This window comes from Dendropsophus ebraccatus, chromosome 6, assembly GCF_027789765.1.
Source record: "Dendropsophus ebraccatus isolate aDenEbr1 chromosome 6, aDenEbr1.pat, whole genome shotgun sequence".
In the NCBI taxonomy this organism is placed as follows: domain Eukaryota; kingdom Metazoa; phylum Chordata; class Amphibia; order Anura; family Hylidae; genus Dendropsophus; species Dendropsophus ebraccatus.
This window is the reverse complement of record NC_091459.1, coordinates 7497973-7521686: the sequence shown is the minus strand read 5'-3', so window position 1 is coordinate 7521686 and position 23714 is coordinate 7497973. Positions and strand designations below refer to the sequence as shown.

Here is a 23714-nt window from a genome sequence, read left to right as displayed (position 1 = left end):
CCGGCGCAGCCACAAACGTGGAATGCCCCTCCAAGATAGCAGGGGGCTAAGGGTGGTTGCTAGGGGCAACTGAGCCAATCTCCCCCATAGTATGCATTTAGTGCTCCGCAAATTCATGGAGTCGTCCGTGGTCCACACTAGGACCTGTCCGTTTTTTCTTATACTGTCCGTGCACAGACACTACACTACAGACCAGACTATTGGAACTCGCTGCATCCTAATTCATGCAGCACAGCACAGAGATATTTGTGTATCTTCAATGGTTTTTTTTTTTTTATTCTGCAGTTTTCAAACGCGAGTGTGTAAACACGGCCTTATGGTTCGGCTATTACACAGCTACATTTATGTATGTGATGCTATAGGGTTATATACCTGATTTTAGCCAAGCAATCCAATCCAAAGAGCCCCCCCGGGCAATGTATCTCTGGGGGAAGGGAGAGAACCAGTCCTTTGCATTAGATTTGCATTGGCAGACTTATTTGTTCCGCTTGAAAGGAATGTTTCCAGAAATGTCAGCAAACCTGCTCTGTAGACATTACTATGTACATGTGACTCTATCCTTTAAAGGGGTACTAGAAATCTGTTTCTTTCAAATCAACTGGTTAAAGAGAGTTATACAGATTTGTAATTTACTTCTATTTAAAAATCTCCAGTATCCTAGTACTTATCAGCTGCTGTATGTCCTGCAGGAAGTGGTGTATTCTCTCGAGGCTGACAGCGCTCTCTGCTGCCACCTCTGTCCATGTCAGGAACTGTGCAGAACTGTGTCAAATCCCTATAGAAAACCTCTCCTGCTCTGGACAGTTCCTGACATGGACAGAGGTGGCAGCGGTGTCAGACTTGAGAGAATACACCACTTCCTGCAGGACATACAGCAGCTGATAAGTGCCCCTCACTGTGTTTCCTCTGTTCTTACTAAAGATAATAAAACAATGCGTTTTGTGCCAAAATTCAGCAGGGATGAGCTCTGGAGGCTCCTGGATAACCTGAAGACCACGGTGGAAGGACTGGTATCTGGCAACAGCCGAAATGTGTGGTCCAAGTACGGCGGGCTTCAGCGACTCTGCCGAGACATGAGCAGCATTCTTCAGCACGGACTTGTATGTGATCAGGTAATAATATACAATGGGCTTCAGGCCAAATAGACTCTGACACTGTGAATCATTGCTTGGGGGATAAACGCAAACTGCTGTGGGTGCCAGGATACAGATTAGCTCCATTGTGAGGAGGATGAAGTTGTACAACACATAGGTTCCTGGCCGCGTAGCTCCTCCTAACCTTACTTGTCACCAAACTCACTCTGATCACATTTGTGAAGATATTTGGTAGATATTAACCCCATCATTTCTGCCTCAGGTCTACAGCAAGCAGCAGAACTACTGGAACTTTGTAAAGAGCAGCCCCCGGCTCTTCCCCGGATCGTCTCCCCAGGTGGAGCAGGTAAAGACGAAGCCTTGATGGGACCTGGAGACATGGTCAGATATACAGTGGCCACAATTTCATATAAGAGTTTGTAAAATGGGAATGTCTCACCAGAAAATGACTTATTGTGTTAAATTGAATTTTTGATGACATTTGTTCTAATTTTCCATTTAAAAAGCACAATGTGAATGCAGCTTAAACAAGATAATTCACTGAAGAGGTTGTCTGGGCAGAGGACTTTTTTTTTTTTTTTTTTAGATATGGTGGGGATGGGGTGATTGAAAACAGTCTGTACTTACCTCACTGGCTCTTGCACTGCCGCTGGTATCTGGGTTTATGACATTGCCGGTTCTGGGTTCATGACAATGCAGGAGGCCCCCCAACCAGTAAGTGGCTGCACAGTGTCCCACCTCATTCACTGATTGGCTGAGGAGGCCTGCAACGTAACAGCTTTAGAACCCGGAAGCAGCTGCATAGCAGGGACGGAGCTGTAAGATACTGGCCGTGGCACAGTAGCCAGTGAGGTAAGTGCGGTCTATTCCTATCCAGATATCAGGCAGGTAGTTATCTGGATAGAGTAAACATTATCTATAGTGATGCAGGTATATATACACCAATAAAGCAGCCATACTTACCTCTCCATGCTCCCCTGGAGATGATCCCACCTCATAGAATCTGTGTACCACAGACAATCCTGTACACTCCTCCTCCAACAATATCACCGTCATCTGCAAAACTAGTGATGTCTAGTAAATGGTGACTGTGGGATGTAGCAAATTGTAATAGTGCTGGTTAAGCAAAGGGGACCAGAAATGGCCGTACACGTCAGGTGACAGTCGGCAGGAGTGTGTATATTTATGGCAGGACAATGAGTTTTCTGAGGTTGTGTTTTTTTAACTCTTCTTTGCTGCTTTATTTAGTTCCTACTTCTCTGCGAAAACAGCCAGAGGAACGGTGATGTTAGTAGTGAAGACAGCGGCAAGTTATGGCTACAGCATAGCCTGCAGTTTCACCGTCTCTCCACACAACTCAAGGTCCTTCTTGGCAGCCGACAGTATACTAAGAAGTTCTACTCAGGTAATAAACATTGGACATCATAACATCAACCTAGGCTGGTGTCACACTGCAAAAAAAACATGAAAAAACTGATGCATTTGTGTGTATCCGTTTTGATCCTTTTTTTCCATTGACTTCCATGGTAAAAAAAAAAAAAAAAAAGGATCAAAACGCATCAGTTTATTTAGCGTACACAAAAAGGTGGTCAACCGCATTTTTGTGTACACTAAAAAAAAACAGATGCGTTTTGATCTGTTTTTTTTTTTTTAAATAATACAGTCAGTGGAAAGACCGATACACACAAATGCATACATTTTTTTTTCCATCTGTTTTTAAAAAAAAAAAAAAAGAATTGCAAAAACTTAGTGTGAACCAAGCCTTACACTTACTCCCCAGTCATTGCTGTCATCCAGCAGCAGGATTTCCACCTCTTCCTTCTGAGTAGGATCAGCAGGGCCTTTCCTTCTCCTATACACTTGGGATGTGATGCGCCCAGCTTCCTGCAGCAGTTTCTGCTTGCCGTGACTGATGGGAAGGAGCATGCAGGGTTATTATAAGTGCACACAGGCCATGCTGATACTGGTGCTAGTTCTGGTGTTGGTATTCTTGGCATCTAGCACCATGTGCACCGACAACCAAATCGTTGAATGGCCATATATAAGACCCTGTTTCCAGGTTTAGGGTGAGTGCACACTACGGAATCTCCGCCCGTGCCATAGACACTATTCGCTGCACGGGCGGATTCCGCATTCCGCATGTCAATTCTTTTGGCAGAATGCGGAATCCACCCGTGCAGAGAATAGTGTCTATTGCACTCGTGGAGATGCGCGCCGCCGTGTGCGTATACGAGCGACGTAATCCGCCGCGGCTCATACGCGCAAATTACGTAGTGTTTCCCTTTTTGTGTTTAGGGGACACCAGAAAATGTGGGTGTAGACGGCTGCTGTTAGGAGGGGGCACTAAGCCAGAAGCCTTGTACCTTTCCACATGGGCTATACCGTTCCTGCAGATACTGAGCTCTTCGTTGTTCGCTTAGTCTCAGCCCTCGCTGCTGTTGCAGGTTTTTGCAGGTCTTGACGGTGTAATTTACAGCTTCTCGAAATGTCAGGAGCTAAAGGTGAAACTCTGTGCCTGCTTTTCAATAGCCGCCTCCTTTCATCTGGAGATTTATTCTCAGGTCACCGTAAACCTTTAGTAATATTCTTCTGTGTATACGCAACCAAATGTGCTCGGAGGGTTACAGCCCGTATAGTAGGAGCCAGGACTTGGCTTAGCATCTGCTTCCTAGTAGCAATGGCCTTTACCTACAATCTCCTGTTTCTCCCAATGAACTGGGTGAAAAGGGGATTTTACAGGTCAGTGGCAACTAAAACTGAATGTATTCATATTAGAGTATACAGTATATAATGCAGTGCACAGACCTCTAGTTGTATGGTTGGACATTGACGGACAGCTCCGCTTCCAACTATAATTTAGTTTGGGATTGGGACTGAGAACCGAGAGTTGCTCTTTCTCTATGGGAATGACTTCATGATAGATTAATCCTCTGTGGGTTTTGGTGAAATACTTTGTCTTTGATCGCTGAAGCCCTTGGGTCTGGCTGAGAGTTTTTTTTCTCATTTAATGAAAAATCTGCTTTAAAAAATAACTGTTTTCTATATGGCAAAAAGTATAAGATAACCTGTCTTATTACCAAGATTCTGCCTTCCTGCTGAGCGACGCTCATGTGACGGCCATGTTTCAGTGTCTGGAAGCTGTTGAACAGAATAATCCCAGATTACTGGCACAGATTGACCCATCAGTGGTAAGTGTCTGTCTCTGTCTCTCTGTCTCTCTCTCTGTCTGTCTCTCTGTCTATTTCTGTCTATCTCTCTCTATCTCTATATGTCTATCTCTCTCTCTCTCTCTCTCTGTCTATCTATCTCTATATGTCTCTCTCTATCTATATATATATATATATATATATATATATATATATATATATATATATATATATCTCATTGTAATACACACGTGTCTTCTTCCCCAGGTTGCTGGAAAAAGAGAATTCATTTCAGGGAAGAGTTTGAGCCTTATCTCGCTGCCTGTTACTCCAGTCATCCCGTACACTGAGAATCCTTCCCAGTCCCTCTATAGATCCAACACTAGCCTTCAGGTTCCGTCCAGTGTGCCCAGCAATGGTATGAGCTGTGAGGGTGCGGCTTTACACTGACTGTCTCTTCCTGAATGCCGTGAGGTGTATATACAGTATATTGGGTTATAGAGTTATAAAGTCTCCCTAACAGTTTTATTAGAGGCTCATTACAGCTGTCACTTGTTATATGATGCCTGTAAAGGCTGTAATGGGGATGTAACGTTTGGTAATGGGCTGGGTATAGAAAAGTAAGTTGTTGTTGCTTGTAGGCCGTTCCTTTTATTGTTAATTAATAATATCTGATGTTCTTTAGCATTGATCATTTTTGGGCCCCAAGTTCGGCCACAAACCACATTCCAGATATTTTATTAGCTAAATATACAGTGAAATCTTGGATTATGAGTATAATTCATTCCAGGACTATGCTTGTAATCCAAATCACTCTTATAGCAAAGCAAAATTTCCCATAAGAAATCCTTGAAATGCAGACGATTCGTGTAATAGGATCTAGCAGGTCGGCGCTTGTTTACATGATTGATCGGGCCGTCTAGTAGGACCCTCACTCAGTACATTGGTTTTTCCATCAATGCTTTTTTTTTTTTCTTTTTCAGGTTTTCATTCCAGCCTGGTAGATCAGCAAAACAACCTGTATAAAGAGTGCATCTCGCTGCCTGTGAATGAGTCTGTCCTTCCCACCCGAGACTTGTCTTTCCATGAGCCCTTTTCTCCTGTAAGTGAAATGAGTATCAGCACTATGACCAGCCACAGCGAAGAGTCTGCCAGCCCAGAAGACTTGCCCAGCGAGGCAGATGATGGCCCAGAGTACCTGGCAATAGGAAACATGAGCCGCAGAACATCCACTCAGAGCAGCAGCAGTTCTAACCTCTTCTCCGACCCCCAGAAAACAGACACTCCAGCGCTAACCACGCCGGCCATACCGAGCCTTACTCTGCTTTCTGTCCCTCGTCGCTCTAGTTTCTCCGAGGGCCAAATAAGCAATGGAGCCAGCCACAGAAAGAGCCACATGCGCTCACACTCCGATACTCATGTAGCCATCGGGAAAAATCCAGGTAAGATTTTGGTGCTTCCTGCAAATTCTGTTTCTTATACACAGTCCTATTATTATGAGTAGTTACTCTGCTATCCAACTACTGTCTGCAGCACATACAGCAGCTAGACAGGCTGGGAGGCACCCAGTAAGGACCTGGTTGGTTATAATCTGTGTCTAGAGCCATGGCTGCTTCAGTACATCCCAGAGGATGCATGGGGCAGGATGCATATGGGGAGGCAGAGGACAGGTGTAAGTACCAAAGGTCAATACTATGAATTGGTGATCTCATCAGTAAGGGTCCTATTACACAGAGCGATAGTCGACCGAATCAGGCCGAGGCAACGATCAGCCGATGACAACTATCATCAGCTCATCGTGTCTTTAGGTCCAGATCTAAAATCATCGGCTGCTGACCATGCATTGCCACATACAACGATTGAATAAACGGTTATACATTACCGCTCCATGCTCCCGCTCTTCTCCTGCCCTCTGCTTCCTCCCACCGACGCTGCGCTGTAGCTTCAGAGTGGTCTCAGAGCTGACCGGCCACGCAGCCAATATGCAGATGATATTAGCACCACTTAATTGCTTAGAGCCAAAATCAGTGGGGGGGGGGGGGTGATATGTCACCATTAGGGCCCATTCACACTGAGTACAACAGGCAGAAATTCTGAGCGGAACCCCTCTCGCAGACTCCATGTCAATTCTTTGAGCGCACAACGTGCACTGATTGGCTGATGAGCGAGGGGAGCCGGGAGCCTCACACAGCCACAGCACTGAGCAGGTAATGTATGCTCCGGGCCAGGGATGCAAGGGGTTAAAGGGGCTGGGTCACATCCGCAGCGGAATTTTCATTGCCCCCATAGAACTTCACTATACCAGGATCCGCAGCGGATTTTGCTGCAAACTCGCAGCGTGAAATCTGCTGCGGATCCGGTACGTGTGATCTCTTTTAAAGTAATGTTGGACATTTATAGCAGCGTGACATGTTATATTGTTTTGCTGGAAGATCCTACGCTCCACAGTGAAGACAATCGGCATGTGTAGGTGTAAGTGATCCACAAGGTTAAAGTGTACCTGTCATATAAATGTCGCTCTTCAGAAATCAATAAGTATCAATAGTAAAAGTGATTTTAATAAACTCTGTAATAGGTTTTATTAAGCAAATGAGTTTCCTTCTGTACTCAAAAAGTTGTTTTCCTACCTCCCCCCTCACAGAAAAAGCAGGATCACTGTGTCCACTATGCTCTGTAGAGGGGAGGGGCCCAGGCGAATGAGTGAGCATGGGGAGGAGAAAAGGCAGCCCTGCAAAACACTACATCATGCAATCTTCTCTCACCAAGATCCTAGATAAGCACTGACCTTTCTGACCTGTGAATCCAGTGTTTTATGTGCCCAGACAGTCTCCACACTGTACAGCTGCTTGTCTCCTCTCCCTGCTCACTCATCCCTCTGGGTCCCTCCCCCCTCTATAGGTTAAAATGGACTCAGGAAAACCTGTCTTCACTTTGCTCCTCTGTAATGTAGACTGCTTTGCCTGATAATGAGCAGATAAAAAGAGGGGGGTGGGGAGAAAACAGCTTTTTGAGTACAAGAAGAGGCTTTTTTGCCTAATAAAACCTACTAGTTTTTTTTTTTTTTTTTTAAATCCCTTGTACTATTGATTTCTGCAAAAATATTTTAAATGACAGTAACACAACATGTTACACGCTGCAGACATGGAAAGTAGGACGTTGTTATAATAGGATTCAGCTGTGTCCAGTTGCTTTTATTTTTCTTACTTTTAGCTGTGGGGAGGTAAGGGCAACGTCCTGAATCCTATTTGATAAATTCCAGTGTGTAGAGCGCAGTATCGTATTAGTATGTGTAGATGGGAGGACTATGTGTACTGTGGATACCCATGACCTGTTATACCTTCTGTTTCTGCACTCTGTAATGGATTTTCTTACTTTACCTTTACCTTACTGCTCACACTAGGAGGTGAACGGAATATCACTAGTATAATGGAGGATCCTGTTGCAGGTCTATCATCTGTTATCATTGGAAAAGTAGAAGCACTGGTGATACTGATACAGGAGCAATTCCAGTAGTTTCCCATTCATTAATAGTGGGATAAGATAATTTTACATGAAATACTAATAGGGCAGGTTAGATGGACCAAGTGGTCTTTGGCTGCCGACATTTTTCATGTTTCTAGTAGAATTTGTCTTAACGGCCATTGTTTTGAATAAAAATTGCATTGGAGTCTATGGACTCCTCCTTAGTGTCTCCTGTACAATAGGGACATATCAGCAGGGTAGATTCCTCTAACCTCCTGATAGTTCCCCTTTAAAGAGCTATTCTGGCATTTTACAAAAAATATACCACTAGGGACGTTAAAAAAAAAGACCCTATACTTTCCTCCTTGGCAGGACGCCTATGGGACACTGTATAGCAGATAGCATTGTACAGACCATTTGGGGCCAGTGCTTTTGCTTCCCTTTACTCCTGTATGTTGCATGTGTTATCACACCAGTTTTATTAGATTCCCTATTTGTATTGTAAGGTTGTTTTTCCTATCTCAACTAATATTGTTATACTTGTCAGGTTAAATATTTATAGCAAATACATTAATTTACCAAACTTGTCTCCTCCTGATATGCTGCTCATTCCCTCCCATTCTTAACACAGCATTGTCTATGTTATCAACCACCACTCTGCTGTAAAAGCAGTGGTCTGGCCGGTGTGTGTATATGTGTGTGTGTGTGTGTGTGTGTGTATGTATGTGTATGTGTGTGTGTATATATATATATATATATATATATATATATATATATATATATATATATATATATATATATATATATATACACACTAATATTACACATATTACACATTAGTATTACTAGTAATATTACACATATTACACATTAGTATTACTGTACTGTATTACTGTTAGTATCATTTATGTATTACTATATTACAGTATAAATTCACTCAGTGACTGCTTCTAGCTATATATACACACCAGAAAAATCACCGGCGTATGGGGACCACTTAGGACTAACTAATACTTAACTTTTAATAATTCATTAAAAATTGTAGCAAAAAGGTGGACCTTTTTGCTACAATTTTTAATGAATTATTAAAAGTTAAGTATTAGTTAGTCCTAAGTGGTCCCCATACGCCGGTGATTTTTCTAGTTTGTCTTGACCACTGGACCTTACGCTACTATGGTGTAACGGCACCTGTATTTCCGTTATTTGGATTTTCATATATATACACACCAGCCAAACCACTGCATATCAGGGTGAGGAGGCAGGTTTGCTGAATGAACTTATTTGCATGTTTAAAGTGATATTGCCCCCCCCCCTTTTCCATATCACAAGTTCCCAGCGCCATTTTTAAGCTTATATTCTGGACATTTCATTTGTTTCTGTATAAAAGATTTCTTGGTGGTCGCTCACTCAAAAAATGCATGTTGTTAGTGGACAGTGCTGTATGGGTGGGGCTTTACAGCCTAGGCCCGGATCTGACTGTCACAGAGAGGGTGGAGCCTACGCCTCTAGGTGGGCCCATTCCGATGACTCAGCTGAGGGGGTGTGGCCTAAGTGCAGATGACATCTTGGAGGGGCGGGCCTATGGCACTGTTGTAGGCTGGGATATGGGCACGGTGACCATGAATCCCTGTCCATACCGCACTGTCCACCAACATATAACATGCATTTTTGAGGTGAGAGACAGCCAAGAAATCCTTTATACAGTAAGTGGGGGACAATATCCCTTACTATGTCAGTTGAGATGAGAATACCCTTTTATTGTAACACATGGAATTTTTATTTATTTCCTTTTTATCGGACTTTATTTTCTGTCATTGTGACGCCCTGAATTCTCCATAGGAAACGACTTCCTGTCTCTCCTCTTCTGACCCTCCGTTCTTGTGTTCTTCCTGACTTGGCTTTATAAGCCATGTGCTTGTACTATATAGTGTCTGGGATGTATTCTGTATCCGGTGTGTGACTCTTCTCTCTTACTGTAGAATCCCATGGAGATCTTTCTAGAAGAAACAATAATACATTTAATGGAAGACCGAACGCTCCCAACTCGCTTTATGTAGATTACGGTAAGTAGCCTGGTTTTCTAGCAAGAGTATCTAAAGGGAATCTGTCACCTGGGGCAGAACCCACCTGACCCCCTGATAGAGCCCCCGATACTTACCCCTTCCTGCCTGTCCTGGTCCCAAGGCCTTGGCCTCTGTCGGGGCTCTATCGGGTGGGTTCTTCACCAGGGTGAAAGGGTTCCTTTAAAGCTGATGTTAATATTACTATTATCAATTAGAGATGAGCGAACCGGGTTCGGGTTCGAGTCATAGTAACATAGTAACATAGTAAACAAGGTTGAAAGAAGACAAGAGTCCCATCAGGTTCAACCTAGGTGAATCCTACTGTGTTGAACCGAACGTTCGAAGTTGGATAAAGCTCTAAGGTTCTCTGGAAAACATGGATACAGCCAATGACTATATCCATGTTTTCCACATAGCCTTAGGGCAGGGGTACTCAACAACTTTTAGTGAGGGTCCACTTACCGGGGTCTATTGTCAGGTGAAGGTCCGAGCTGAACATCAGTAGGAAACGTTTTTTGTTAATTTTCACAAACGTTCAACTATTTACATACAGAATTGCTGCTTATTAGCAGGAAAACTGGCATTTTTTTCTCTCTCAACAGCCCTTTGATGTTAGGTACAAAGGGGGTGACTGCCCTGGTAGTATATAACCCCCCCGTTGCTCCCCCCAGTAGTATATAGCACCCTGTGAGCTACCCCCAGTAGTATATAGCCCCCTGTGCTCTCCTCCTGTAGTATATAGCCCCCCTGTGAGCTCCCCCCAGTAGTATATAGCCCCCCTGTGAGCTTCCCCCAGTAGTATATAGCCCCCCTGTGCTATCCCCAAGTAGTATATAGCCCCCCCTGTGAGGTCCCCCCAGTAGTATATAGCCCCCCTGTGCTCTCCCCCTGTAGTATATAGCCCCCTGTGAGCTCCCCCCAGTAGTATATAGACCCCCTGTGAGCTCTCCCTCTGTAGTATATAGCCCCCTCTGAGCTCCCCCCAAGTAGTATATAGCCCCCTGTGCTCTCCCCCTGTAGTATATAGGCCCCTGTGAGCTCCCCCCAGTAGTATATAGCCCCCCTGTGCACTCTCCCCCCAATAGTATATAGCCCCCCTGTGCACTCTCCCCTTATAGATGGCCCCCAGACAAAAAAAAACAACCCACAACTCACCACCTCGTTCCCCGCTGCGGCTGTCTTCTCTTCTCCTGTCGGTCCGGCCCCCAGCTGATACGCGCTCTGCAGGGATGTCCCGGGGATTATTATCGGGCCTGTGTAATGGTACCCTTAGTCTGCATTGGCCATGCTTTACTTTCTGTCGCCTTTTTATAGTAATAGTCTGAATGTATCTACTATCACAGTCAGGTGATCCCTCCTAATGAAGCGAGATGTGACTGCTTGGTTAAAAGAAGTGGGGTTTCGCAAAGTGAGATTTTTTTTTTGTTTGTTAAAACCCTGCCCGGTTCCTGCCATCTGTTCCTTTCTTTCCAATTAGCCCCATACGGTGCACTGTAGGCAGGCCCAGCGCGCCCTGTTCACCCATTTCTGTGCACTGGACCCACCTCCAGCGCATCAAGTGAGTGGAGGTGGCAGGAACCAGTTACGGTTTGAAAAATTGACCGCACCGGCATCAATTGGGTGATACTCCAGTGATACTGGGGCCCATAGCCTTCCACAGAACTTGGGGCTCTTGAGGTTGGCTCCCCACCAGTCATACATTGATGGTCTCTCCTAATCATAGACCATCAATTCTAGATCATGCAATATTGTCTACATTTCCTCTTTTATTACTATCTGTCTCTACCCCTTCTTACATTATGTTACCTCCTTGTCCTTTACTCTCTCTCGGCAGGGATTTATCTGCTCATCTTTAATATCCTCCTCCTTTCTTTGCCTTGCAGACGGCTCCCAGTACTTGAACACCACAGACGGGATATTCCGAAGGCCGTCAGAGGGGCAGTCATTGATCAGCTATCTGTCAGAGCAGGACTTCGGAAGCTGCGCCGACTTGGAGAAGGTACGTAGGAACCAGTCATCATATTCTATTTTTTTTCCCCCATTTTTTTACCATAATTTGTAAGCGCTGATGTTGCCGTAGGATGTTTTGTCTATGTAAGGGGCTGTCCCATCATGTCTATGTAGGGGGGGGTCCCATCATGTCTCTTTATTGTAAAAGAAGCCAAATCAACATGTTATACAAACATACAGGACTTGCAGAAGGTTTTATTGAAGAATGACAACGGCCGTTATTTGCATTGACTTCAATGGGACCCATTTCACCATGAAAAAAACAGCTGTTGTTTAATTTAGTTTAATTAAAAACCAACGGCCGTTCTTTTCATAAAGAGTACGTAGTGTGAGCATAACCTTAACAGTGAGTGACTCATTGACTGTGCCTCATCAGCCATTGCTGTTTTCTTGGTACAGGAGAATGCTCACTTCAGCATCTCGGAGTCTCTGATCGCAGCTATAGAACTTATGAAATGTAACATGATGAGCCGTCAGCTTCAGGAGGAGGAGGAAGACAGCGATCGGGAGATCCGGGAACTAAAACAGAAGATCCATCTACGCCGCCAGCAGATCCGTACTAGGAAGACGCCCAGTAATGACGAGCAGTCAAGCAGTGAGTAAGAGCGTCAGCTAAAGAACCGAAGGGGAAGCCTTGGGTCAGATGGCCTTAAAGGAGTAGTGGCGAATCCCTATAGAAAACCTCTCCTGCTCTGGACAGTTCCTGACATGGACAGAGGTGGCAGCAGAGAGCAGTGTGTCAGACTGAATACACCACTTCCTGCAGGACATACAGCGGCTGATAAGTACAGGAAGACTTAATATTTTTACATAGAAGTAAATTACTAATTTCTAGCAGTTTCTGGCACCAGTTGATTTGAAAGAATTTTTTGGGGGGGTGAACAACCCCTTTAATGTGGCCACAGTACTCAAGTCTTCTGTGGTTTCAGTAAACTGATCCTGGACCACAGTAGAAGCTTGCCTTAGAGTAAATTATTCTATCTGAATGATTCCTCCATCTTCCTTTCTGCTGCAGTGTTCCCAATTGATTATTATGGTAAAAATCCTGGTCTCGGTATCAACTGGGGTAAGTCCATTCTCATGCCAGTTCATTCTTCTAGGGAAATACGGCTGCATCCTTCCTTCCATTTTGTTGAAGTGTGTGGAGACCTTTAAAGGGGTACTCCGGCGAAAATCTTCTTTCAAATCAACTGATGTCAGAAAGTTGTAAAAATCTCCAGTCTTCCAGTACTTATCAGCTGCTGTATGTCGGACTCTCTAGGGTTAATGTGAAAAAAAAATCTTTTTAAATATACTCAATAAAAAAAAACATTTGATTAAAAAAAAGATACATTTTACAAGTATTTCTATATATACGAATGTTATCGGGATTATTATATTGGGGAACTCATTGCAGGCGTATTATAACCTGTGGTGTCATCCACCCTTATGTAAGGAGAAATGTTTAACAATGACAGCGTAGATTGTGTCCGCTGTATATGCTGCTTATTCTACCTTTAGATACCGTTGCTGGTAAATTATTGTAAATTGAGATATAATGTTTTATTTTGCTGTGTTTCAGGCCTTGGGGTGACGGACAGCAGCTCCCAGATAAGTTCTCATGAATCGGCTCATCTGTCTGATACTGGCTCAGTGGATGAGGTGGATCAATATGAAATCAAAGGTAATTTATTCTTCCCATTCACATCTCTCCATACATATATGGGCAGCAATTCTAATACGTGGAGACTTTCCAACCACTGACACACAAAAAAAAAAAAAATATATATATATATATATGTGTGTTTGTGTATGTATGCGTACGCACATGTATACAAATGTTGTAGTTCATGTATGTCCTGTATAAACATACAATTCATTTGAACACTGACTGCTTCTATCTTACTGTATACTATTTGAATAATTTTTCTTATTAAAAGAAGACCATATTTTGAAATTCGGTAAACATTTAGTGTTTTAAAGGGGTTCTCTGGCAAAAAATCTTTTTCTTTCTATTCAATTGGTTTCAGAAATTTATACAGATTTGTAAGTTACTTCTATTTAAAAATCTCCAGTCTTCCAGTACTTATCAACTGCTGTATGTCCTGCATGAAGTGGTGTATTCTCTCCAGTCTGACACAGTGCTCTCTGCTGCCACCTCTGTCCATTTTAGGAACTGTTCAGAGCAGCAGGAAATCACCATAGAAAACCTCTCCTGCTCTGGATAGTTTCTGACATGGACAGAGGTGGCAGCAGAGAGCACTGTGTCAGACTGGAGAGAATCCATCACTTCCTGCAGAACATACAGAAGCTGATAAGTGCTGGAAGACTGGAGATTTTTAAATAGAAGTAAATTACAAATCTATATAACTTTCTGAAACCAGTTGATTGTGAAGAATAAGTGCCCCCTTTAGCTCGTGTTTGTAGAGTGATATGGGCTGTGCAGTAATGTTTTTGGTTCCCTGAAAGTTAACACTTTATGACCCTCTTGTTGGTGTCAGTGCTTACATTGAATTTTACCATAACAAATACAGTTTAATAATTACTTACTGACCAAGAACGAACACGAGCTAAATAGGAACTAGACAGGATTGTGTAATCTTCCTGTGCTGCAGTGTGACTCCTGCCATGTTACACAGATACAGACGGACATAACCTGATTGTAATGACTAGGAATGGACTCTCTGTCTCAGTGGCTTCTCTGCTCTCAGGTAGTATCCTGAATGCTGTGAAGAGGTATTGAGGAACCAAAGCAGCCATCAACCTCACTGCTGTGCCACCTCACTTTTGCTGGATTTTTTTCTCTGTTTCGCACGCTTGTCACCTTGCATGTGTGTGAAATCAAGTAATCTGTTTGCACGTGGATGGTATAAGATCACTCTACCTCTAACCATTTCATAAGCTCTTATTCTTACAGTGATTATAACCAGTGTCTTTATAGAGTGTGGCCTAGTGTAAAATTGAAGTGTCCCTGTCTTTATAACTTTCAAAATGTAAATCAGCAGATGTGATATAAAGCAAATGAGCAATTTACATTCAATATTTTTTATGTTAACATGGTGTAAAACAAAGCCATACTTACCAGAAACCCTGGTCCAGTCTCCTTAAGGCTGATATATAACAGCTATACTTACTGTATCCAGGTCCAGTCTCCTATATAACAGCTATACTTACTGTATCCAGGTCCAGTCTCCTATATAACAGCTATACTTACTGTATCCAGGTCCAGTCTCCTATATAACAGCTATACTTACTGTATCCAGGTCCAGTCTCCTGAAGGCAGCTATATAACAGCTATACTTACTATATCCAGGTCCAGTCTCCTGAAGGCAGCTATATAACACCTATACTTACTGTATCCAGGTCCAGTCTCCTGAAGGCTGCTATATAACAGCTATACTTACTGTATCCAGGCCCAGTCTCCTGAAGGCTGCTATATAACAGCTATACTTACTGTATCCAGGTCCAGTCTCCTGAACGCAGCTATACTTACTGTATCCAGGTCCTGTCTCCTGAACGCAGCTATACTTACTGTATCCAGGTCCAGTCTCCTGAAGGCTGCTATATAACAGCTATACTTACTATATCCAGGGCCAGTCTCCTGAAGGCAGCTATATAACAGCTATACTTAACTGTATCCAGGTCCAGTCTCCTGAAGGCAGCTATATAACAGCTATACTTACTGTATCCAGGTCCAGTCTCCTGAAGGCAGCTATATAACAGCTATACTTACTGTATCCAGGTCCAGTCTCCTGAAGGCTGCTATATAACAGCTATACTTACTGTATCCAGGTCCAGTCTCCTGAAGGCAGCTATATAACACCTATACTTACTGTATCCAGGTCCAGTCTCCTGAAGGCTGCTATATAACAGCTATACTTACTGTATCCAGGTCCAGTCTCCTGAAGGCTGCTATATAACAGCTATACTTACTGTATCCAGGTCCAGTCTCCTGAAGGCAGCTATATAACAGCTATACTTACTGTATCCAGGTCCAGTCTCCTGAAGGCTGCTATATAACAGCTATACTTACTGTATCCAGGTCCAGTCTCCTGAAGGCTGCTATATAACAGCTATACTTACTATATCCAGGTCCAGTCTCCTGAAGGCAGCTATATAACAGCTATACTTACTATATCCAGGTCCAGTCTCCTGAAGGCAGCTATATAACAGCTATACTTACTGTATCCAGGTCCAGTCTCCTGAAGGCTGCTATATAACAGCTATACTTACTGTATCCAGGTCCAGTCTCCTGAAGGCAGCTATATAACAGCTATACTTACTGTATCCAGGTCTAGTCTCCTGAAGGCAGCTATATAACAGCTATACTTACTGTATCCAGGTCCAGTCTCCTGAAAGCAGCTATATAACAGCTATACTTACTGTATCCAGGTCCAGTCTCCTGAAGGCAGCTATATAACAGCTATACTTACTGTATCCAGGTCCAGTCTCCTGAAGGCAACTATATAACAGCTATACTTACTATATCCAGGTCCAGTCTCCTGAAGGCTGCTATATACCAGCTATACTTACTGTATCCAGGTCCAGTCTCCTGAAGCTTTTTAGTCTCGTGCTGGATGAAAAAAAAAAGAGACTAAACATGTGAAATCCCGGCTCAATATGTCCATCAATCACATGACTGCCTTCTCTGTGAGCGTACATGACCTGGGAAATACGGCACTTCCTGTGTGCTGTGCTGTGTTTTCCATGATAACTAAAAAAAAATAATGAATGTGAATTGCAGACTTGCTTTATTTCACATCTACTGTTGATTTAGGTTTTAAATGTTTTCACCACAGTGTTCACTTGTTTCCTCTGTATTAATCTGCATGATAACCATTGTGTTTTGTTTTGTTTTGTCCAGATGAAGACATCAGAAAGCCCGTAAGCTGTCACCCTGTGCAGAGCTCAGAGTCCATGTAAGTTCAGGAACACGTATATTACACTGTACTCATACACCAGATCTCTGTGCTCAGTTCTTTGCTTCATTCACTCTCAGATCTTACTCCTTCCTTCATTCCAACTCGGCTGAAGCTGTGGCCATGGGCCTGCTCAAGCAGTTTGAGGGCATGCAGCTGCCGGCTGCCTCTGAGCTGGAGTGGCTGGTTCCTGAACAGGATGCCCCTCAGAAGGTAGGCAGATTTAGGAAATCTCACAGGTTCTTACACACTACAACCAACAAATACACCACAAAATCTACATAGTATCACAGCAAGTGAGAGGCATGGTAATCCTGACTAATCACTTTTAGGCTGGGTTCACACTATGTATATTTGAGGCTGTATTTGTGAGGCTGTATAGCAACCAAAACCAGGAGTGGATTGAAAACACAGAAAGGCTCTGTTCACATAATGTTGTAATTGAGTGGATGGCCGTCATTTAATGGCAAATATTTGCTGTTATTTTAAAACAACGGCTGTGGTATTGAAATAATGGCCGTTATTTACTGTTATATGGCGGCCATCCACTCAATTTCAACATTGTGTGAACAGATCCTTTCTGTGTTTTCAATCCACTCCTGGTTTTGGTTGCTATGAGGACCTGACATGAGGACCAAATACAGCCTCAAATATACATAGTGTGAACCCAGCCTTAATGTAAATCCCCCAAAAATCCAAGGTCTAGGGAGAGATATGGGGAAAGTGAATGGATTCTAGAGAGGTCTTGTGTAGAAACATGATCTTACAATGTCTGTATGATATAAAAAAACTGTTCGATTTTCAAGTGGGTGTTTTTTTTTTTGTACCTATATTACTATGGACATAGAGTCTCTTTAAGGGTAGAAACCCACTTGCTGGATCTGCAGCGAGTCCCCTCGCTGCGGATCCCGGCCCTATACTTTCAATGGCAGACAAACACGCAGCAGGGATGTACATTTGTCCGCAGCCCGCCCCGTTAACCCCCCGGCCGCCAGAGCTGATACTTTCCCTGATCCCGACTCTGGCTTGCTTCGGCGGTTCCCGGTGTCTTCACCAAGCCGGAGCGGGGACCAGGTGAAGTATATGCTCCAGCAAGCCGCCCGCAGCCCCTTTAACACCTCCCGCAGCCCCGGACGCCCAATCGCCCCCCTCCCCTGCAGCCCTGATCGCCCCACTGTAGCCCCCAGCAAATACGCAGCGAGGGGACTCGCTGCAGATCCGGCAAGTGGGTTTGTAGCCTAACGATAGCTTAGCTGTCAGTAGCTTTATGCTATATGATATAAGGGTAGCATAAACTAGTGACAGAGAAGCTGAGCAGGATGATGTATCGCTTACATTGCTCTGTGCAGCTGATCCAGAGATCTCCTCCTGAATAACATGGGCAATAAGTAGTTCTCTCCATATTGTGCATGAGCCCAGTAGTCCTGGATATTCATGAGAAGCTGAAAACTCCGCCCACCAGCTGCTGGTTGGCAGTTATCTATCCACGCTGTGTATAGGCAGTCAACTTGTATGTACCAAAGTGAAGGAGATGCAGAGCGGCATGGTGCACCAATAACTGGCCATATATCTGGAAGCAGTAGCCATTAAGTGCCCAGCTTAGTTCACATTACCATTCATCGTAAACTTTTATGTAATCTTCACTCAAATGTAACAGTTGCACAATGTAAGTCACTGTACCCTCTTGTGGACAGTCTGGTCTCTTCTTTGGAACATTCTGCTTCTTACTTGTACCTTGTATACACTTAGTAATAGCTGTTCTCTGCTTTAGCTCTTGCCAATCCCGGATTCAATGCCGATCTCACCAGACGATGGAGAACATGCTGATATATACAAACTGCGAATTCGCGTTCGTGGGAACCTAGAATGGGCACCGCCACGACCTCAGATCATCTTTAACATCCACACAGCTCCCACGTATGTCATAAGATTGAAGCTTTACAGCAGGGATGGGGAACCTTCGGCCCTCCAGCTGTTGCAAAACTACAATTCCTATCATGCCTGGACAGCCGAAATTCGGCTGTCCAGGCATGATAGGAATTGTAGTTTTGCAACAACTGGAGGGCTGAAGGTTCCCCATCTCTGCTTCACAGGGATGGAGAATGGTCCTGTACCATAGCTCATAGCCGGTCCTGTACCATAGCTCATAGCCGGTCCTTATATTATTTTTCTTACAGGAAAAAAGTGTCCGTCACCAAGCAGAATTACAGATGTGCAGGTTGTGGCATTAGAATCGAGCCTGGTAAGTGGCCTGTGATCGGGTACTCTCTTCTGCTTTGATCAACTAGAAAAGCCTTGTTTTCATTGTATCATTATGTAGACATGTAAATAATATAGCCACTAGCATTCTTAAGTGCTTAATTTAAAGGGTATTCTACTGAAACATAACTTTTGATATATTGCTGCCCATGATGAGACTAACAATTCCTGCCATACTTGTTATTATATATTCAGACTCCTTCCCCTAATTCTCAGCTGCTGCTTTCTGCTGAAAGCACAAAAATCTGTGTGTGAGCTTTTCTCTGTCTCCCCCTCCTCCCCCCTCCCTTCTGAGACATCTGTTGTAAACAAGTCCCTGGCAGGCTTTATCTGCAACTTTGTAGCTTCTTTGTAATGTTGGGAGGTTTAATCTGAGGTCAGGTTGTTGATGAGCTCACTGTAATTATCCCTCCCAGCATTACAGAGAAGCTACAACGTTGCAGATAAAGCCTGCCAGGGACCTGTTTATATCAGTCGTCTTAGAAGGGAGGGGGAAGGCAGAGAGAGAGACTTAGACACAGATTTTTGTGTCTTCAGCAGAAAGCAGCAGCTCAGAACTGAGGGAAGGAAACTGAATAGATAATAAGTATGGAAGGAATTGTTAGTCTCACAATGGGCATTTACACTATATTTGAGTTGAATACCCCTTTAAGTCTCTCTATTCTGCCCAATAGATTACATTAAAAGGCTCCGATACTGTGAGTACCTCGGTAAATATTTCTGCCAGTGTTGCCATGAGAATGCCCAGTCTGCCATCCCTGGGCGTATTTTACGGAAATGGGACTTCAGCAAGTATTATGTGAGTAACTTCTCCAAGGACCTTCTTACCAAGATCTGGAGCGACCCCCTCTTTAATCTGCATGATATCAACAATGCCATGTACAAGAAGGTGAAGGCTCTGGAGCAAGTCCGGGTAGGTGATAGTAGGTGGTCGGCACGCCGTAACCTGGAGTCGTCCCATACACCATTATAAGGTTGTTGATTCATTGTGTTACAGCTATTACGAATCCAGCTGGTGCACCTGAAGAACATGTTTAAGACCTGTAGACTGGCCAAAGGGTGAGTGTCCACACTCAGGAGCGGGGGAGGGGGTGTAGACGCATGGGCAGTGCTTAATACTTTCCATGACTCTCTTTCCCATCACAGGATACTTGAATTGTATGACAGCGTCCCAGGACATCTGACTGAAGACTTACACCTTTTCTCCTTGAATGATCTTATGGCCATTAAGAAGGGGGAATTGGTGCCACAACTGAAGGAGTTAGTGAGACTGGGCACCTTACATGTGGATAAATGCATGGTAAGTATACGACAGACGGCAACAAACCCCATACGTTACGCTGCCCTACAGCAGCTTTATCAGCAGACAAACAAATCTCCAGTCTTCCAGTGCTTATCAGCTGCTGTATGTCCTGCAGGTTGCGGTGTATTCTCCCCAGTCTAAGACCATTCTCTCTGCTGCCACCTCTGTCCATGTCAGGAACTGTCCAGAGCAGCAGCAAATCCCCTTAGAAAATCTCTCCTTTTCTCCAGACTGGAACACTTTCTGGCACTAGTTGATCTGAAAGAAAAATTTTTTGGTGAACAACCCCTTTATTTTTTTCTGTTTTGTGAAGTTGACAGTCTTAATACCCCTCCCCGTTACCATTTGCTGAATGTTACTTTGCTTTAGTTTGCAGGTTTTAGTATCCAGGCTGTGTAATACATTAAGGGAATAATTATATCTTGCAGTGATTTAAACCATTTGTTTTGTTTGCTCACTAGTTGTGCCAAGCAAAGGGTTTCATATGTGAATTCTGCCAAAGTGACGACATTATCTTCCCTTTTGAATTGACAAAGTGCCGAAGATGTGAAGGTAAGTGCTACCAAATGGATCCTAGCTTATATGCCGGGAACACAACCAAGATTGTGCACAGTACGGAGGGCCCATGAAGTGTTTTTCACAGTCACAGAACGTGCACACAATAGAAGTATACGAGCTTGGACCTCAAATATGGTCAAAATACTAACATAGTTTATAGGGTTCAGAGTTCCATAGTCTCACTGCTCTTACAGTAAAGAATATAGAGCATTCCATAGTTTCACTGCTCGTACAGTAAAGAATCCGCCTCTGTGCTGGTGGTGAAACCTTCTTTCCTGTACACCTAGAGGATGCCCCCTTGTCATGGTTACAGACCTAGGAGTAAGGAGATCACTACAAAGATCTCTCTCCAGTTCAGCTGTGTCCTTCTTATATAAAGGTGCCCGGTGCTGTACACAGTATTCCATATGTGGTCTGACCAGTGATTTATAAAGAGGCAAAACTATGTTTTCATCTTTAGCATCTCGGCCTCTTTTGATGCATCCCATTTTTATTTGCATCCCATTTTATTTAATTTATTAGCCTTGGCAGCCGCTGCCTGGCACTGATCACTAAAGTTGAGTTTACCAATACCCCCAGGTCCTTTTCGGCACCCAGTGTTTTCTTATTTAGCACATAACTGTACTTATTATTTCTACGGCCCAAGTACATAACCTTACATTTATCCACATTAAACTTAATTTACTATTGATCTGCCCAAGCCTCCAGCTTCCCCAAATCCCTCTGTAATATGATATTAGGACATATCCCCTATTCTTTTTACAGTTTGGGCTTCGGGCAACTGAATGGACCCTGAAATCCATGGTCATGTGCATTTGCCCATAGAGTAGAATTCATCCTGTATACTATTTGCAATCACAGCTCCACAATTGCAGATAGTATGTGGACTCGTGCTCAGTCGTGTGCATGAAGTCCAAGAAGGATACTATTTGTCTGGGCATCACTGACACATGGCCTCGTATTTTTCCGTATAGGTAATAATTTGGCTTACCAGGTGTGGTGAGGTTCACTGTTTGCTGATGAATATTTTTATCACGCATCTCATTTTGATTTTCCTCTTCCCCTTCACAGACTGTAAGGCCTGCTATCACAAGCATTGTTTCCGTTCAGACCACTGCCCAAAATGTGAACGGTTGCGAGTGAGGAGGGATCAAATGGCAAGACTGAGTCTCGAGTCGTACAATTCTGAACAGGAAGAAGATGAAACCTCACAGGAGAAGAACGCTGGTGATCTGGATCGCCACGAACAGAGTCCGAATAAAAGCTAGAAGACTAGGTGTAACTTTAGAATTCTTTACATCTATTAAAGTATCATCAGCTACATTCCACTACAGCTCGGACATTGTGAAAGTCTACTCCTAAAAGAGCCAGTATTCCCAGCTACAGTTGTCTCATCACCCATTCTTCAGGGTACTGTAAAGTTTTATCTATGACTGCGACACTGACGCTTCTGATTGCGAAATCACCAATCCAAAGTCAAGAGAGGATTCGGCACTCTGTTTTATGTGGTGCTTGTAAAGAGAAGCAATAGTCCCATAGGTTATGGAGACAAAAGTCTCGGCACTCACCAGTACATTGTGAAGTTTTATTGTATGTCCCTATGTGGGTACAAACGATACAGGACTCATTTCAGCTATCGCCCAGGCAGTTGAAAAAGGCGATAGACGAAACGTGCCTGTATCGTGTGTACTATATATGGACATACAATAAAATTTCACAATCTACTGGTGAGTGCCGAGATTTTGTGAGATAACCAATGGACTTCATGGAATGCTGCAACCTATTAGAAAGACGTTATAAAAACTTGCACCTAACGGAGGAGCAAAATCTTTTCCTGGGGCCTCAGAGAATTGTACGTAAGGATGTGTAAGCAATGCGTTGCATGTAGATTTATGTACAACCTGGCCCCTATGTTGTATGACATGACTTCCACGGAACAAACCAGCCTATAGTATTGTTCGGAAAGTATTGTAGGGACTAGGAAGGTTAGGGACCATACATTATTCATCCCCTCTCCTTAGCATATATAAGCTTCATGGAAGCAGTGCTTTATAAGCTCTGTATTTTCCCAGAATGCCATTTCAGCCATAGCTGGTACACGTGGTATTTAGAGTTAATTTTTTTTTTCTCTTTTTACTTTGGGCTGTTGCCATAAAACATTGCAGGTTTAGGGGTAATATATAATCCTAGTTGCCTTTGAGGGTCAGTTCCCTTTCTGCCTTTCCAGTCAGCTTCTAGCATTGCATGCTGAGAGTTTATTGCTTAAAGGGGATTTTTGGCTTAAAACTACTGATGGGCCATTCACTATTGATCAGTGCAGCACCCTTGCTGATCGGAGCAGCTCTAGAAATAAGGCCTATTTCTCATGCTGCATAATCCACAGAGGTTATGGAGTGTGAAGCGATGGACTCGCAGCTCTCCCGGCACCATGTATCAATGTTATACCGAGAGGACTGAAAGTGTTTAAATCTTCGCAGGAATGTACTGATGCAGCTGTGAGGCTGTATTAGTAAAGTCCTGCAAAGATTTTGCCCCTCCTGGTATCATATTGACACATGGTGCTGGGAGATCTGTGGATTACACAGCATGAGACTAAAGCCCAAATAGTGTGGGAGAGCTGGAATCCTTGGTGTCTGTAATGGTGACACTGGTAACAGCAAAGCAGAACCCATTCACTTTAATGGGAGCTTCTCTGCAGTTACGTAGCGGCACCACTACAAACAGGGTAGCCGACGCTTTTAGCTCCTGTACATTTTATATTTCTAGCTTTGCAGATACATCCTGTGGGTAGGCCTGGGGTTAAAAAGAAAAAACTTTTAAAAGTTGCTTAAAGGGGAACTGTCAGCAGATTAGATGAATCTAACCTACTGATAGCCTCCTCCTCGGCGCCCCGCCCGCATTATGTCTCTTACCTTCCTCCT

General features: G+C 43.6%; 1 protein-coding gene across 1 annotated transcript; it reads left to right on the top strand.

Annotated features, from left to right (window-relative positions):
- Window positions 1-209: 209 nt before the first annotated feature.
- On the top strand, window positions 210-23365 carry RUBCN (rubicon autophagy regulator). The gene is made up of 22 exons (XM_069974448.1): window positions 210-346; window positions 956-1112; window positions 1357-1440; window positions 2343-2499; window positions 4176-4282; window positions 4508-4658; window positions 5224-5682; window positions 7641-7685; window positions 9682-9765; window positions 11649-11764; window positions 12175-12370; window positions 13337-13438; window positions 14394-14465; window positions 16619-16673; window positions 16754-16886; window positions 18445-18590; window positions 18851-18915; window positions 19607-19845; window positions 19930-19991; window positions 20079-20232; window positions 20697-20787; window positions 21865-23365. The coding sequence occupies exons 1-22, from the start codon at window positions 225-227 to the stop codon at window positions 22059-22061; spliced, it is 2994 nt and encodes a 997-aa protein (XP_069830549.1). The 5' UTR covers window positions 210-224; the 3' UTR covers window positions 22062-23365.
- Window positions 23366-23714: the final 349 nt, after the last annotated feature.

Coding starts and splice junctions, on each gene's coding strand:
- RUBCN (XM_069974448.1), top strand. CDS start 225: ATGCAGCACAGCACAGAGATATTTGTGTATCTTCAATGGTTTTTTTTT. Junction 12,371..13,336: donor TAATGACGAGCAGTCAAGCA/GTGAGTAAGAGC, acceptor GCTGTGTTTCAG/GCCTTGGGGTGACGGACAGC. Junction 14,466..16,618: donor AGTGGCTTCTCTGCTCTCAG/GTAGTATCCTGA, acceptor TGTTTTGTCCAG/ATGAAGACATCAGAAAGCCC.